At 44.9% G+C, this 18,720-nt stretch overlaps 1 protein-coding gene across 1 annotated transcript in view; it reads right to left on the reverse strand.

The window, feature by feature from the left end:
- The window catches only part of ltbp1 (latent transforming growth factor beta binding protein 1), a 103,672-nt gene extending 86,449 nt beyond the window's left edge, over positions 1-17,223 (reverse strand). Inside the window, exons 1-3 of the mRNA XM_070916585.1 lie at positions 16,839-17,223; positions 11,240-11,310; positions 1,251-1,590 (exon numbers count right to left, since the gene is read on the reverse strand). Coding sequence (XP_070772686.1) covers positions 1,251-1,590; positions 11,240-11,310; positions 16,839-17,206 — 779 coding nt within the window. The 5' untranslated portion in view covers positions 17,207-17,223. The remainder of the gene's footprint in view (positions 1-1,250; positions 1,591-11,239; positions 11,311-16,838) is intronic.
- Between the last annotated feature and the right edge of the window lie 1,497 nt (positions 17,224-18,720).

Genomic DNA, 18,720 nt, shown 5'->3' on the forward strand with positions numbered 1-18,720 from the left:
AGAACTTGACATGACAAAATACGTCCTTTGTAGTTGCCTTCTTTTCTAAGGTTAGAGATAGATTGCGGTCAGTGTAGGAAGTCAGAAGAATAATCGTTTCCCTCTAAAGAATTCGTCCATTTACACAACTTTGGGAGCACTTTTAAAAAGTAGTAATTGCTGCATAAAGTTGCTGTTTTTAATGTGAAATGAGCCCACATTAAAACGCATACAGTCGTCACCACCAGCAGTTATTTTTCATGTGCGAGAAAGTCTTTCTAAAGCAAAGCATTTAACTTTGTCTTTGAAGGCGAAACAACAAAAAATACAGCCTAGGGATGGTTTGAGTCTTCTGCAGTACCAGGCAGGTTTGGTTTGGTTTGGTCGGGTCCGGCCTGAAAGGCGTGGGTAAGGGCCGGGTTCAGGTCTCACATATATAGGCCCGTGCAGAACTTTTAATCTGCATTGACGTGTCCTCCAATGCTGTAGGTGTCTGTTGGGAGAGCAACTTCTCCGACCAAATCAGTGGTCTGCACATATTTCATGACTAATCAGAGGGTTGTCTTGTTTTTCTCTTGTGCTTTTTTGCGAATAAATCCAAGAAAAAAAAACAGGACATTCGTGAGTGAGGCCCCATATTTTTGTTTTTGTTTTTAGGATGTGAGCGATCTGTCTTTTATCTTTTTGTAGTTGTGGTTAATGAACCCAGTTTCTCCATCTTGTGCTTTTTTTCTTCGATTTATTCGCAAAAAAGCACAAGAGAAAAACAAGACAACCCTCTGATTAGTCATGAAATATGTGCAGACCGCTGATTTGGTCTTGTGAATTACGGAGAAGTTGCTCTCCCAACAGACAGAAAGGTAATCTATCACTCTGCCATGCCAGCTCCAGTGGAGTTGCTCAGGGGTTATCAGCAAACCCAAACGGAATCTGCAAATTTGTTTTTACAGTTTTCAGCAGGGACAATCTGCAGAATGTTTTTTTTTTTTGTTGTTGTTTTTTTTTTTTTTACTTGTGCTCGCATGTGTGTTCACACTCAGCATCTCTAGTTGTTTAAAATACGCAGAAAAGGCCTGGTTATTAGTTGCTGAATTCAAGATTGTGAAAGACTGGTTCTAGTGACCTTCTCACAGAGTCAATTAGCAAAACTATATGGATGTATATGGGAATTTGAATTTTCTGTGAATTTTATATATATATATGAAGAGCATGGAGCTCAGCTGATTTTTTTTCCTGTACAAATAAAGGTTGAATCAAAGCATGGTACTTACTGCTGCTGGATGTGCTGTTGGATGTAATGCGGTCGTACAAGCTGGGGGGCCGGCTTGACGGTTAGTTTCATCTGGGCCACGTTGCTAGGCGGAGGTGGGGCGGAGGCATAACCATTGGGAGGCACTTGCTGAGGTATGGGCCGCTGGGGTACCCCATTGTGTCCATTATTGTGTCCATTTGTGTGACCAGTGGTGTGCCCATTGGCGGGTCCATTCCCGGGAAAGGGGTGTGTGGGCACCGTCTTCTGTTCGCATGCCTTCCCATTTGAGCCAGGATTGCAGACGCAGAGCTGAGGCCTGAGGCACATTCCTCCGTTCTGGCATTGAGGGATGCAATTGGCTACAACATAAAAACCAGACGGAGCAGAGAAGGAGGAGAGAGAAAGAAAGAGAGAGAGATAGGAGAATGAAAACGAGTGATGACGGGTAGAGGTCACACATATGGATAAACTGGACTTTTCAAGATTTAAAATGGACATTGCACCTCATTCATGTATGCATTACCATCAAATATCATCACATAATCAGGGGTTACATTGGGATTTGTGTGGAGAGGGAGCCCTTGTCCAGTGAGGTTAGGGGGTTGGGTATAGGTGAGGTGGTTTCCACAGATCACAGTTATGGGGACTATTTCTTCAGTAGAAAGTAGTTCCAGTGAAAAGTGTAGACATTGTGTAATAATGGCCAGATACCACTAAGGATAAGCATTAACATTTTCATTTGTATTCCATTTTATTTATTGGTAATTTTTGCGAGGCCGACCCTTTAAATTAATTTGAGGTCATGAACTCTGAAGTCCCCAAAGAACAATAAAAACACCACATAAAGCCCAACGGAGCGGTGGGTCTTTATCGAAATAAATGATCTAGCTAATCGCCTCGCATGAGGACGAGAGAATATTCATGCGTCAACCAAATAAGAGCTAAAAGAGCAGCCGACATTTTGACATAAAGCAGTCAAGCGTCTGCAGTGTTGGTGCAGACGTCTCAATTGGCAGGGTTGTCCCAAATTTCTGTCAAAATTTCGAGCACATTACGTCGTCGTTTCATGTTATTCGGCCACTTGGGAGAAGCGGAGACAACACCGGCGTTATGTGATTATTCTGGGCACAAGCGAATAAAACTAGACCACAAACGCCCGCCTGAGGTTTCAAATTGTAAATGACATTGAAATGCGGGCAGAAACATTGCAATTTTCAGCCCCAATCAACAAAAATCGAGAAAAGTACGTTACAAAATTAGAAAAGGGTACATTACCGCTAGCTGTCAACCATAAACAAAGACCTTTAATGAGTAAAGCTGTTGAGTTATTTTGCAAATGACTTATTGACTCGTCCAGCTATAAAATACCAATTCATTGGATGCAATTCTGAAATTTTGAGCATGTGTGCATTTGTGTGTGTGTGACTCAGAAAGAGGCCGGCCCCCTCTCATTCTCCCCAGGGTCCCTGAGGGTGTGTCACCTCCACCACTAAGCTTGTTAGTCTGATTAGTGGCTTTGAGATTTGCGAAAATGATTAATGAAGGGGGGGGGGGGGGGGGGTCAGGGACTGAATGGCTGATGAAAGACATCTGTCTTTCAACACGGGAACCTGCCCCCTTTACAAGTTCTCCAATGGCTCCTTCATTCTGGGATGTGTACAGAGGTTTGACAGAGAGATTAGTCTTGTGTTGCAATAAAAGCCACTTGATGCTCAATATCAACACAACCAATAGGTTGGTCTCTGTTGGAGCGAACCACCTTTTCAGCCAGCCACTGTGTTGCCAGTTCGTAAAAGCTTTCCTCAGGTTTGACCCAAAGTTGGTTGCACTTCCTGTACCTTTCCAATGCCACTTAGCACATCTGATCAGGCCAGGTTACATTAGATGTCACCTTATGTTTAACCGCATTTATAGAGGAAGTAGTCCATTCCGATAGATATTTCCTACCTAACAGAATGCACTACCCAGTGCCTGAATTGGAACAAAAAGTACCAGTACCCTAATCCAGCAGTTGCATGACATGATCATCACGTGTCTTGCATATATTCATATTTATACGCACATCTTGGTAATATGTCCCGCTTCAATTTTATTTTTGCGTGCATTTCGTTACATACGGCATATATTTCCAGTTTGTACATACATTTGGTTAATAAAAAACCTTTTATGTAGCTATTGATACAAATCAAAACGGTACACAATATTGCATAGGCTATACGCTAGAATAAAACAAACTAAATATATGATATATAATGGCCTAAAGATTAAATTGGATAATGAGAAGGAATGCCTTCTACATATACAAATATTTACACAAACAAAGACTGTATGATGAAGTCACCCCCCCCCCCCCCCCCCCCCAATAATGGCATATACATAGCATGAGAGAACAAAGAGGGAGAAAAGACATTAGTATTTAGCTTACTTACATTGTTGCATTGGCTCAGGCCTGAAAACATGCAGGCCTTCAATGCTTTGTTGTCATACTTTTTTTTGGACATTCAAAACTGCTCCTTGTCTTTTGGCGTTAATCCATTTTAACAAGGACGTCTTCGGTGCTGTTTTCTCCCCGGTGGGGGGAAAAAATAAGCGTTGCGCAGTTGTTTTAGGGTGCATGCCTATGCTCACCAGGAGGTGGCTGTCAGGTGTGTACGCTCACAGAATGAAAAATGAAATTCCCAGTTGCCCTGGCTTTCACCCGTATTCGAGTCTAGATACGTGTGGATATGAGATTTTAAAAGCATTGTAAAATGCGCATTGTGGTTAATCTATGTCAGCCTAAGCGTCCAATCAAAACCAGAAAGTTGCGCTGCGAAATTAATTTGTCCTGGAAGTTTAGAAAGTAGTGCTCTCGTTAAGTCACTATCTACTGTATCCCCTCCGTAGCAGCAACAGAAAAGGTTATGGTGATGGACTGTTTCGGGAGGGGGCATAATCTCCAAAATATGTAACCTTCTGGTGGGAGAGTCCTCAGAAGTCATCTGTAAAGAGGCTAGAAGCATGGAAAGAGGACCTACATGAAGGCATCACCACTGAGGATTGTGAAAGGGCATGTACCAAAGCCCAATCTCAAGCTAAATAAATACAATCATTCTATACCTGATATTTGTATCAAACGTGAAAACACGTTTTCACTGTTTGTGGCAGTGCAGTCAAATAAAAAAGTTCTGGGAAGCATGTGAGAGCGTGTATCCGGGACAGGTTTATATGATTTTGTTTACGCGTCTTGTATTCTTGAGCATTAAGTTGTTAAATTCAATAAACTCCGGTTATCTCAAAGGTCGTGAATGAGAAAGGAGTTCTCTCAAGGCTTTTACGTGGTTAGCACTGTCAAAATGTTTTTTCTCACTGTTTGCAATTTGCCAAAATCTAGTGGCCGATTCTACCGAAATGAATAGATTTTGGTCTGTAACGTTGCTGTTACAATCGGGCTCTAAACTATATTTGTTGCTGCCTCCAACTCCCTCCCAACTGAGAACCTGAAACTAAAGGATAACTTGTTCTACCACATTGGAGGTGCGAGTGAAACAGTGCATCATAGAATAGTCCAAAACATGTGTGTCCCTACTTTCAACATCTAATATCGGTTGAGTTACACCCCTCTTCCAAAGAGTGATTACCTCAAAGATGACATCATTGCTGTCATCCCCCCCCGGAGCTAAGTTATGTTAGCGTTTTGAAACAACCCCACAGTTAATTTTCCACTTTGGGCGAAGCTTTTTTGCTTTCTTTTCCGACTAGCATAAATAGTTTTCATTTCCCCCACCCCTCTCTGGCCTGGAGCTGAGGCTGCCATCTGTTCTGCGAATAGTTCTCTCTCTCTCTACCTCTCTCCCTCCCTCCCTCCCTCCCTCTTAGACTGAAGTCAGCTACATAAGAGCTCCATTCTGTGACGAGGGTGACGGACTAAGTGATGGTAATTTACTTGTTAGCTGGGGACAGGAAATAGATCAGTCATGCTGATGTCCTTGCCCTTTTGATCAAACCATGCCGGGCCTGGCGCTCAGGGAGCCCCCCCCACCCCACCCCACCCCCACCCACACTGAGGTCTGCGAGGTGTCTGCAAGAGTAACAAATATTTTGTGTGTGAGTGAGTGTGCGGCTGTGTTCATGGGGTAGTGAGAAGCAGAAACTGGGAGGCATAATGATTTTCTTTGTGTCACTGTCTTGATGCAAGACCTTAAAATTCCACAGCGAAGGAAAGAAAATTGCTCAGACTTTATGGGTAACTGCAACAGCCTGTTTAACCTTCCATGTGGCCGGGACAGATGTTCACTGAATCCAGAAGTAGGTAGCGGTGGAAAAGATATGACATCGATATATTAGGTATTGAATTCCACATCATCTGAGTCACCGCTGGCCCTCAAGAGTTCAGATTAGCTCTGATAAGACGAGTCTGTCGAGAATCTGTGGGCCTCACTAATCCTCTGGTGGAGTGATCCACTTATCTTTCCCCCTGGCCAGCAATGACGCTATAGAAACCCTATCATATTAAACATCCTGCTTGTTCGCAATAACGCACTGAATCCACTTTGACTTGACTGCGATGATGTATTCCTCAACACTTACACATTACAAAAGCCAATTCTAACCTACCAAGGAGGACATGACAGTTTGGTGAATGTTGTTTGGAGTCTTGGGGGGGGAAAATATCGATAAAGCAGTAGTATCGTGATATTTTGTGTCGTTCTTTAATCAAATTCTGATTAATATTGCAAATACAAGGTTGCATAACTTTTTGTACAAGTTGTGTTGTTCAAAATACCTGAAACAGTACAGCAGTCAGCACACGCTTGCGTTCAGTTAAGTTGGACGTTGTAGGCGGTAATACAAGCGGTTTATGACAGTGTTGGCCAGTCGGACGATCCCATTTTGCGGCAATGAAAATGAATGATGCGAGATGAACAGACTGAAAACAGATGTTGACAAAGTTTTCCTTTGGGGACATAATCTGCAGTTGACGAAAGGTAATGAATCGCAATATATGTTATTGCAAAACTGTTTAAAATCACATGGGGCCTCTGCTGGTTCTCACCCCAACCATCTTACGCAGAGCACATGGCCAGTTTAACCTGCTGGGGGGGTCCCCAGAGCAAAATGTTGCTTTTGGGCCCCAACTGACCCCCTCCCATGCCATCTCCCACCTACTGGCTTCCCATTAAAGGAAAATTACAGTTCATTGCACCTTGGTTTTTATGGATGCTTACAGTGGACAATGTGGGTTTGTCCTTGTTCTCTTCCACACAGGTTTGACGAACCTGGGAGTCCGTTTGCAACCCGGTCTGAATATCTGCCTGCTCATGTCTGTTGCCATCGTTGCCTTCCAAAATGACAGCAATTACTAGCTAGTTAGCTCCACAGCGACATGCAGGAAAAGTGGCAACATAGAAATGGTCTTAAAAAGGTTGTTGTGGGTCAACTTACAGAAACAACAACTCTTAAATCAGCGTATTTCTTTGAGGGTTGGTAAAAAAAAACAAAACAACAACAGCGAGTTCCGTGTCCACGGAGATGACGCTGACGGGACACGTCACTCACTACTGATTGGTTAAACCAAAAGAAAAACAATCTCAGCGTTCCAAACAGGAATCGGGCCGACATGAACACGAGGTCAGGCTGAGTGAATGAATGAATGAAGTGAAACGAAATGGCAATTAGTCACAATTCTGACACTTCTTCACTCAAATTGGCTTCTTTTCAGGATAGCTTATTTCACGCCGCAATGCCACCCATCTCCTGTCGACCTGACATGTTTTTTGCATTTCCCTGGTATGTCGTGGCCTCCGGGTGCGTGTTAACTCTCTGGCTCAGCTGCCTTCGACACATGCATTCTTTGCATTTCTCTGTAAAAGCAGCTTTTTCCTATCTTCAAAGCCAGTCTGCGCTTTCATTTCCAAAATGGAAAGCCATTAAAATGAAAGTGAGGAAACCAAACAATACAGATCTTATCAAGGAAAATCTGTCCCTCCTGTTGACAATGAGGCCGACGAATAATGAGTGACGTTACTACCTGCCGTGGGCCGTTAGCGCAATAACTGATTCAGGAGAGCTCAATCTGCAGTGGCGGTTAAGTGTGGTGAGTGCGGACATCATCCCAGCACAATACCAGCGGCGGTCACGTCTTAATCGACTTGACTCCCCCCATTGCCCCTTGAACTGGGTCGTCGGGCGCGTTGCGGAACATTTACTGTGCCTCCCCCTTTCGCTATATAACACCTGCATTCAGCACCCAGCCCTCCAGCGTCAGTGCTGCTGATGGACACAATAATGAGCTGTAATGGGCTTGGCCACTGGGCAAATGAGCAGCAAACCACTTGAGTCAGCAAGTTGCCAGGTGTCCTGCTAGCCAACCCACATGGAGAAGAGATGTTTTTTTGGGGGGACGGGGGAGTGGGCGCGGTTGCAGCCGTCTCTTTTTTTGTGGTAAGACAGTATAGTATTTTCTATTAGTATTCTATGTGGACATTCAAATGGATAGGGGCGGGTGAAAAAAATTCCTTAGTTAATAGCATTATGTTAACTTAAAGCTACAGTAGGCATACTATTGAATCATAATTTCAATAATGTCAGCCGGCTAAAGATGAGAAACCGTTGAACTGAATATTTTGTACTAGCGTAGCGAACCTGTGTCTCGGAATTCAGAGACAAGCTCACACCAGCGCGCTCAAATAACATTTCACATTCTCTAATTCTCTCTGGCACATGCAGTTAAATGCCGCACTGAAGTTCTGTGCAACGGCAGAGAAGAGCTGCAACACACAGCGGGCTGAAGGGGACGAAACCCAGCAGAGTGCAGTGTAGGAGAGGATCTGCGTTTGTAAATATGCCCGATATGATCCTGGTCTTGTAGGGAGGGCAATTATTATACCCATTTATACAGGAAGCTGCAGTCCTTATGCCAGTTGTTTCCCCTCACATTTTGGCTGCCTTCTTACAGGAAAGCAAACTGAGCAGTTCCACAAAGTTACAAAGATGTTTTGTTTGCGAGGTAACCATGATGTCCTCACTTCAGGCGGATTCCACAGGGCGCTATTCTGCCCTGCAATTCAGTAATCCACCGACATTTTGACCTCATCCAGTCCGGAGGAGGAGCTGGAATGTCTCCTGATCATTTCTCCTGAATCGGACGGGTTTCGTGTGCAAATGAATCACATGTTGTCAGCGATGGCTGCCAAGAGAGAAGAAGCAAACAAACACAATCTGTGCTCTAGAGCAGTAAGACAACATCCAACGTCCAATCTGTGCCCACATCTGTCTTATTCATGGTTCACTCTTCATGTCTACATAAGGAAGGTTGTTCTTTTTGTTTTTTTATTGATCTAATATTGTCGTTTGCTCAGTATTTCTGATTTTAGCGGCCATTACGGGCGTTCCTTAATTTCCCACAAGCCCAAGACCATTGTGATAACATATCCTGCGCACTGTCACACTGGCAAAACTTCACTGGAGCTGCATGCTAATGAATCAATTTAACTTTGTTAAAATTGGTTCAAATCCTAATAGTAATTGCTGCAGCTGATACCCCTTTATCTTGGAAAACGGATGGTAAATCCAAGGAACATGCCACTTTTAATGGGAAAAAAAAAAAGCCCAAGCGTGACATCTGTTTTTCTATGTGGACGCAGAAATGAATGGGTGGAATCCGAGTGTGAAAGAAGAAAATGCTTGGAATAAACAGGAATTGTAAAGGCAAAAAAATAGTAGAGTGCACACAATACAAGCAATACAAGACTATTATCTCATCCATGCAATTGCTATGGATTTATAAAAACTGTGGCTGTCAAAAACACAGTAAAACAACAAAACAAATCGGACCACTTACTCTTAAAACACATAAAATAACTCAAATATATACCACTCAGAGGGAGAGACGAACAGTTTAACTACTCATTAGTTTTCTCTTTAGGGGAAGGCACATGAATCCAAAAAGAAACGACTGCTTTGTTCACAATATACATTAAATACCTTCAACTTAAGCATCTGGCTGGAGAGCATAGATAACACAGACTGTCAAAGCCTAACAAGCGGAGGAATTTCCCCTATTGGTCAATGTCCAGGGGGTTTGCACAGTGTTTCCTGTGCCCGTGTAAACAAAACAAAAAAAGGAGTCTACCCACCCACACTGCGATTCTTCAAGCGTTCAGCTGATATGGGCTCCTGAAGGCTGTAAACCCAAACAGCAGTCACTGCCAGGGCAATTAAAAGCATTCAAATCGTTAGGATTCGTCCTCTGAGGACCATGATCATCCACAGCTGACTTCATGGGAAACACAGCTATGGCTTTTTCCACAATACCTCATCAACGAAAGCTTTGAACGAATGAACGAATGGGAATTATGACATCCAGAAAAGGCGGGGTAGCCTCAAGCTGATTCGAATTTATCTCCTAGGGACCGTTCACGTCCTCTTCATAGCCGTCCACCATAAAGACTGACCAAAAAGTCTTCAATCTCAAAGCACACTTACTAGCTTTTTCAACTGTTTTGTCCCAGTATCTGGGTATGGGTCCCTGTGGCGGGAGGCCAAATGGCTAGTCAGTGTCCTGTTAGCAATCAAGCCAACTAGCTTGTTAAATGACAAGTTTAGACAGCTAGCTAGCCCAGAGAGCTATTGCAAGTGATGCTACTGGCTGGCTGGCGTGTCGTCACAAAACTTGACAAAGCACCACACCGCAGTTTCTTTTGGAACCACTGCTGTAGAACACACCGCGCTAAAAGGTGACGTACCTCCTATAGGATCATTTGAAAGGTCAGAGAGTAGCAGATCCAGGTCCTGTGTGTATTAAGACACAGAAACAACAGGGGGGGGGGGGGGTTCCCTGTTGCGCTCCGGAGAACTCGAGCAGTCTCTCCCCGCAGAAACTCCCAACAGACGGGCACAGCGCTGGAGGCAAGCTGTTTACCTCTTATAATAACAACACGTTGGCAAGACGCCGCGAATGCGAACGTGATCTGGCCAATGGGTCCGGGCCAAGAGGTATAATCCATTTCAAACTTGTTTCTCTTTCACTCCGAGACACGCGCTCTTGCCAGCCGGACGATATAATAACAGTCTTCTCATGACTCGGCAAGCAGCGATTGAAAAAGAAAAAAAAAAAAAAAAAACAACTGTCCAGACACTGGGCCTCATTCATGAAATGCACGTTTGCACACGTTCGAGCCTGACTGGCGCGTGTGCGCACACTAACAACGACCCGGCAATATTTTCTTGATTGTGAATTTCTTTTTATGTAAGAACAAAGGCTCTATGAAATACAACATATCAAATAAGGAAAGAAATCAGGGATATATTTGTACACAGACCTGGGACCTGTCTTCCAACGGCGATCTTAAAGAGTGTTTCTAGGGATATTCAAAGTTTTGGTTCTGGTTTTAGACAGTTAAGAGCAAGTGCACACTTTTGAGAGCTTTAGAGCCGGTTCATGTCAGCTACCTGCGGTGCTGAAGTGGACGATGAGAAGATTTCAAAGTACAGTAACATGGTGTATTTTTAACGCTCAGCGAGCAATGTTAGAACTACATAAACAACTGAGCAGAAATTTAGAAAATAACGGGAAAATTGCGTTGATAATAATGCTAGAGCAAACCCGTTTTGAAATAGAAGTAAAACCGGCCTTTTTTTGGGCAATTTTTGTAATTTTATTTTGTTAATTTAATGGTCTGCCTCCTCAAGAATTCAACAAGCGGATGTCAGAAGATAAAGTGACATTGGCCGGTTTTAACACATCGCCCAAGTACGGGAAACACTGGATTGTATACTGACAGAATGCTTAAATTCTTCATTCTCATTTCCCTTTCAGCCTATTCTACATTCACGCCATGCATTTTCAAAAGACTCCACAAGAAAGAGACATCAGAGACTACAGTGAGAGTGTGTAATGTCTAGGAGAAGTCTCAAAGCTGCAGCCGGGCTTTGGAATGAACGTGGTTTGGGTGCCGGTGGTGTTTACGTGCCGACTTGGAGTGGCTGCGTTAACGTTGCGCTGAAAGGAGTTTACAGTACACTTACGCTTCGTGCACCGCTGCGACCCCTGAGCTTTACTCCATCCGTGACAGCACTGTCCTCCGCAGACGTTCACCCTGCAAACAGAAAACAAGCAGAGGCAGGTGAAACAACAACACCACACACACACACACATATACACACACACACACACACACACACACACACTCAGATACAGGCATGAAGGGAACACGAGCTGATCGAAGGAGGGCTTTCTCTCCCTCCCCCCCTGTTTTTCTACTTCTGGCATCAAGAGCTGAGCTGTATTTCAAGATCCCAGCACAATTGCAAGGCCAGTCCCAAACTTTCACCTTGCTCTGAACTAAACTTTTTACCTTTTGCCTTTGAGGAGATGTTATTTCAGTGTTATTTTATAAGATTACTGACCGTTACCTCTTTTACAGGAGCCCTTTCTACACCCGACTGGACAAACACACCACTAACTGGGCTCAAATACATTTGAGGTCTGTGACATTTAGCTGGAAAAAAAACAAAACATATTGTCCATAAGGTTCGGGGGGGGGGGGTTTGAGACACGTCATCATCTCCATGGGTTCCACCGCAATTATCAGATTTGTGGCACAAATCTGCCGGGCTCCACCGATTCTCACGGATGTTTTTTGTTTTGTTTTTGTTTGTTTTTTCCCCGACTTGAACGCCGTCCCAAGCGCAGGGCTCCGTGAGACGTGATCTGGACCTGTGAGTACTGAGTATGACTGGAAAGCGAAGAATTTCCTATGACACAGCAGTTACTAAGACGTAGTGTTTATTGTGGTAGGTCTGCAAAGCCAACCTGATATGTCACAAGCTTAAGTTTTACTACTAAACTCTGGTTTGGAAAAAAAAAAGGTCTGCAGAGACTTGATTGAATCAGGCTGTTGGGAGTTGGACCAACCTGGGAACTCACGAATCACACAGTCATCACAGAGAGAGAGAGGCTGGCTCAGATGATGGCGAGTCACCGACCTGTTGAACCTTTTGAGGCTTTTGAAGACACAAAATGAAGCTGAATTCCGCAACGGCATAGGCGGAAACTGATACCCCTGTCAATGATGTCCAGCGTGCACCTCGCATTGTCCAAAAAGGACAGTCTGGGGCTGACAATCGGCGTCATATCATCAACCTACTGGCTGCCACGTCACGCATATGTAACCAGGTACTTTACGTTCAACGCAAACATGATAATATGATCCAAACCGGGATAAGTCAGAACCGGGATATGGATAATACTGAATGCACGCAGTTGTGTCCTCGACTAAAGTCACGTAGTGGTCAGTGAGTTCAACAAAAGATAGCCTATAATAATACACCCTTAAATTAAAGTGAGGCGATGACCCGAGCGGAGCAAATCCAGCGTGCTGCCCATGAATGTAGATTCTTGCTCCTGTAAATGCCAACTTAACCTAGAATAGTCGGCAAACCACGCCGGCGTGATCGAGGCTTCAAAGACGTCCCACAGCATCAAAACGGAGTCAAGTCGAGCGTCGCGGTGCTAGTTCTTGTTCGATGTTGATAGACCAAGTCAAAAACGGAGACAGGACGATACACCTGCTTTTTGTTGTCAGTAGTTCCATATTGCTTGATATGATCTCAATTTTCTCAATTTGACCTTTCACATGTTGTGTTGTTTGCAGCCTGTGTTTACATGTGCAACCTTTAAAATGCGTCATTGAGCATGTTTGTGGTTAATTTTTCAAATCTGATTTGTATGTGTTTTGTGTGTTTTTGGGCCCAAAGTGAAAAAACATACAAGGTCATAGTCAAGTGATGTTGTGCTTAAGACAAAGGTGTATAAAGGCAAGATCCAAAGTATTCAAAAACGGCCAAAATAGCCTGAGACCTCTATTAAACAGCGCAGTTAAATCCCCCCGCTCTTGTATGGGGGAGCGTTGTTCATGTGCTGGTGAGAAGCTCCGACTCTTGACACAGCGCTGCATGTGCGAGTTACCAATGAACTCAAGAAACTTTAGGTGGACGCCTCAAAGTAGCTGCCATGTTTGTGTTGAATCACCACACATTCAGCTATGACACAGTGAAAAGATAAAGGTGCATGAAAACAGTAGTTTTCAAGGAAAACTCATGGCGGGGGGCCATGAAACTCAAAGCAGCAGTGCTTACAGATAGAGTTACATCCATTTCTATTAGGAGCAGCATTACAAGCAGCATCTGCTGCACCGCCACCAACCAAAAGACATACTTATGTACCAAAAGGACAAGAAAACAAGTTATACACACACACACACACACACACACACACACAATACCTTATCCTTTCAGGCCTGTGTAACCTGGCAATGATTCTGATAAGAGTCATTTACTTTCATGGGGAGGGGGGGGGCACATCAAAACATTCTGATGGGCCCACAAGCTGAGCAGCTGAGGTCAAGCTGCCAGACCACACAGCCTGGTGGCCTCTCGCTCTTCGACTGGTTCTTTTCCCCTCTTCTTATTCTGACTAAAAAAAAACGTCTTGAATGAAACACAATTGGTCCCACCGGCCAACAAACCGGTCAAACGGGCCAGAACTCCATAGGACAGACTGACTGACCTACAGCAATGGTTGTTTAAACCTTTCTAGAGTTCCCGCTGAAGTAGGCCCTCGTGGACGGATTGTATTGGGTTGGAACACGCAAGTCTAAAGTTGGTCCTTCCAACACTCCTGTATCGGTTCCCGCCAATCCTTGTTTTTTTTTTTTCATTTCATGCCGTCTCCCTTCGCCATTTTGTCTATCCATTGATTTATATTTTGATCTGTCTCTTGCAAACTAATTTTACGTAAGTGCAGTGGAGGCTACCCTTCAGTAAGACAGCTCATTGATAATTTATAGCAAAGGGTTATACTGTTAGATTTGTCACTCATCATTTCCTACACTGAAGACGGGGACTACATTCGTCATACTTTGACATATGTTAACTGTCACTGTGTCCCAGTAGACAAACAGGTACTAGGGGGCTGATCTGGAGGGGGGCAGGTCTCAAAGCCCTAAACATAAAAGGAAATAATAGGTCCGTTTTAGACAGGATCTTCATGAAAACATAAAATGCTGTTGTTTATGCTAAATTAGCCACGGCAGTCAACCATTAAAAAGGCCGTCAGTCACAGCACAGATCAGTCGACAAAGAACACCCAAGTTTTATCCAGACACGGAATGATAACAACATGAGAGACATGTCAATGGACCAGTACCAAAACCCAAGATGTTCAATGAAGTAAAGGGAAATCTGCTTTATTATCATTTAGTAGGGGTGTAACGAATCACCCATGCGAATCAGAATCCGGGTTTAACGATAAAGATGCGACTACACCGATGCACGGACCCCCGGATCAATCTAAATGAACCACGAACTGCTCGGTGGCCCGATTCTGAAGTTACAAATCGGGTCGACTGAAGCTTTGATGCTACTTGGTTTATTGCACGCCACCATCTTTGCCGGTTGTCTCAAACCACAAACTCTAAATGTAGGCGTCAAGGTGGCGCTAAAGAGCAACATGGCTGAGTTTGACCAGCTTGAGTCTCCGCAAAACAGACATAAAAACACAAAAATATAATTTCTTTGTAGGTCTCACATGTCTGGAGTATACACTAATCTGTATAAATCTATCCATCCATCCATTTTTTGCAGTGTAGTATATTTATTAGACTAGGTTATTGAAATGTTGGGTTAAATAAAAACATTTGAGGAAACATTTATATATATCTGAGCTGTCCAAGTGTAGCCTACATGTGGGGGGAAAGACATTTCAGTGTATTCTACATTATTATTGTTTGGCCGACGCCATTTCTGTCTTTTAGCGTGGCCCCTAGGCACAGTTTTATGAATGAGGCCCCCAGATATTGTGCATGCCAGATCACAGTCAGTGGTTTACTGGGACACTTGTATAGAACAGAGCAATCATTAATGTTATTAGTGACACGTGAGCTTTTCCTGCTGTGACAGGTCAAAATGTCTGCCGGGATGAAAAGGCTCCCGGTTGGATCTATGTGGGGCTCTGATGGGATTACGTCGAGGTCACCGCCCTCATTGAACCAATGAGAAAAGAAAAAACGGTGCGATTTCTCCGCCCTGGCAGCAAAGTAACAGGAGTGTCTGGGAGATGTCAATCAAGTAGAGCCTGTACACACCAACACAGTCCTCACTCCAGACCTGGAATAACCTTACTTCAGACCTAGACTAGAAGAAAATCTGGTGCTTGCCTTCTAAATATCTGATTATAAATAAGATTAAAGGTCCCATATTCTGCTCATTACAGCTCTATATTTTTATTCTGGGACTACGATTCACAGTTCAAAAAAAGTCCTTATTTATCTTCTGCAGCCCCTCAGCCCCCCCTCCCCCCCTGTCTGAAACAAGCTGTTTTAGACAAACTGAACAACCTCCAAACACTTTAAGAGTACTCCCGAGGAGAGCAGTCCAATAACTTAGACAGACTGAGCGGGCGGGTGAGCGTCCCTGTACTTGGTGGGTGGTGCTGTGATTGGAGCAGATGACCTGCTGGGGGGGGCCTGGCTGAGTGCGGTGACTGTATAGTTGTGACATCACAAACTTACAGACATCCTGAGGGCTCCGTTTAAAGGTGCAGTGTCTGAATACGGGCTGTGATTCATTTCTCCGTTTTGATACTTTCCCAGTATTTATACAGCACCCAGACCTGCTTTATAATCAAACAAGACATGGAGAGCTCACTTTCTACAATATGGAACCTCTAAGGAAGAAGGAAGTTTAGTTTTTTTTGGCAAGATGTCTGTACATTTATTTCCCAATACACTGACTCAGACTTTTCCCCTTTCCAATGAAAACGCATTGTTGTGAATAACTTTTACTCACTCTTCCACCAAAGGAAACCAATGCGATATCATAAATTTGATTTTATGACTCGCAAAAAAGAAAAAAAAGTTTTCCAACAAGGAACCTTCTTTGTGTTCTAGTGTTTGAAAACGATTTCAAGCGACACGTTGCACATCAGTCCTACATTCTCAAAAACAGGAAAGCTATTAAAACCTTGAATCTATGTAACATTTTCTTGGGCGAGCCCAACTGTGATTTCTGCGTCATCTGTTTATGTACGCCAAGATGTTTGTTAATAAAAAACATTTTTTTTTTTTTTTTTTAAAGTCCTCAGGAGAGGTCTAATTAGGCCAAATTAATGGAGACACCTGTGTGGGTATACCAGGACTGTGCGGGGCCTTTACAACTGTTAGCCAAGTTGTTGTGGGACTTTGCAGTATACCCATTCCTACCTTCACACTGGAACCAGTGGTTTACACATGAAACCACAAGAGACCTTAGAACGTCTTGGGGCCAAGTACCCCGCTCACTGTGAGACAGAGCCAGGGGATTCAGTGCCCTTTCACATGCATCTGCCTTTGAGTCATGTCCACCTAATGCAGTCAGACAACATCATCCAACACCAGCCGTGCACCGAGCAGGTCAGGTCAGCAATGGGACATGTTTAGGCCATGAAGATGAGATGAGGCTGTCAGAGGATGGCTTGTCCCATTCACCAGCTGCTGGGGTGTCATTTTAAGACACTTTCCTGAAAGTTTAACCTGAGTCATTAAGTTCACCCCCCCCCCCCCCCCCCCCTCTCTCCAAACTTTCTTACCCGGACAACTTCATGAGCTGCTTCGGCTGGCTCTGCTCCTGCCCGCTATGCTGCTGCTGCTGCTGCTGCTGGCTCCCCATCCTGCGGGTCCGGACCTGGCCGCCGAAGTTGGCGGTGAGCTCCACGTTGTACGTGTGCGGCCGCCCCGCCGCGCCGCGACGCGTCGAGATGGAGCTGACCCGCACCCCGCCGTCCGCTCCGACCGGCCCCGGCCCCGGGCCCGGGCCGGGCTGGAGCACGTACAGCCTCCTGAAGCCGCTCTGGCTCTGCTGCTGCTGCTGCTGCTGCTGCTCCGCTGACACACATACCGGGGAGAAAAACAACCCGAACGAAAATAAAAGGCCCCATCTAATCCAAGACATATCCATGCCGAATGCGAAGTGAGGGTTGGGGGGGGGGGGGGGGGTTTGAGGGGAAAAGAGGTCCAAAAAATTCCTTCCACTTCTTACGAGTGAGAGAAAGTTATGTATTCCTGAGCATACTCCTGAAGGTGGACCTCCAGCCCGACGTGGGAATGTAACTTCACGGGCTAACGTTACCCGAGGAAGAAACGCCGCCTTTCACTTTGACAAGTCTTCAATAAAAGCGGGGCATGTAACGTGGGAATGTTCCTCGGCTGCCGAAGTGGATATAGCCCCGCTGTCCGTCCGTCCGTCCGTCTCCCCGCGGCATGGAGGGCCTCCCGAGCTGCTGCTGCTGCTGCTGCGGCTGCTGCGGCTTCCTCTGAGCGGGGTTTCACTTGGATCCGCCGTCAGGAGAGCCCGAGAACTCCAGGAAAGTTTCTCTGTTGGAGGTGAACGGTGTCAGCAGCGCGAGCAGCCAGCCTCCAGACGTGACGTCAGGGGTGGGGGGGGGGGGGGGGGCTACACACTAACCCCAAGACCGTTAGCTGAGAGAGAGAGAGAGAGAGAGAGAGAGAGAGATTCTTGGGCCCCAAGGATGTCCGGGGACCCAAACTAAAGCCCCCACACACACACACACACACACACACACACACACACACTGACTGACTGACCCCCCCCCCCCCCCCCCCCCCCCCCCACACACACACACACACACACACACACACACACACACGAGTAAACTCTACAATATAAGCAGACTGGCTTTAGTTCCCTGAATCTCTCACACAGCAAGCACGTCGGCTGACTCCTCTCTTAGCAGGTGGTAGTGATCACTGCAGCTATGGCGGCCCCAAGCAGAACACATTCATTTATTGTTATTAGCCTATTAACTCTGAGGTCACTCAATTAATGATCCCCTCGTGGTTATCTCATGTTCACCACATCATTATTTTACTCGGGATAACTTTTAAGGTCATTCTCTATTTTTTTTTCTTTGTGGAAAAATCTATTTCCACTCACCGTGTGGTTTACGAAATGTAAAAAAAGAAATGCCTCCCCCCCAAAAAAAACTTTGGGGGGGGCAGAGCATGTTGGTCTATCAGTTGGTCGCTAAGTCCACCACAACAGGGCACTGCAGGGAGGATGTATTTTTGCAGGCTAACCAGGAAGTTAGCATGGCCCCTGGTTCCCTCCACACACAGGCAACGGGATTTTTTTTCCCACGTGATTTTGGATCATTGCAGACAAAAGTTTATGACACGCACACGTTTTGTTCGGTGAGACAATCTTCGCTAATGAACGCCACTTTTATGAGTTTTGGAAGCGTCAATGGAATCGCCAGAAGTAAAAAAGCTAACGTTAGGCTATAGAGGAACTACACCACGGTCGCATCACTTAAACGTCACCACCGCTGAGCTTCACTTTGAAGAGAATATAGATAGATATACACTATATTGCCAAAAGTATTGGCTCACCTGCCTTGACTCGCATATGAATTTAAGTGACGTCCCATTCTTAATCCATAGGGTTTAATATGA

This window comes from Enoplosus armatus, chromosome 12 (assembly GCF_043641665.1).
Source record: "Enoplosus armatus isolate fEnoArm2 chromosome 12, fEnoArm2.hap1, whole genome shotgun sequence".
Taxonomy (NCBI): domain Eukaryota; kingdom Metazoa; phylum Chordata; class Actinopteri; order Centrarchiformes; family Enoplosidae; genus Enoplosus; species Enoplosus armatus.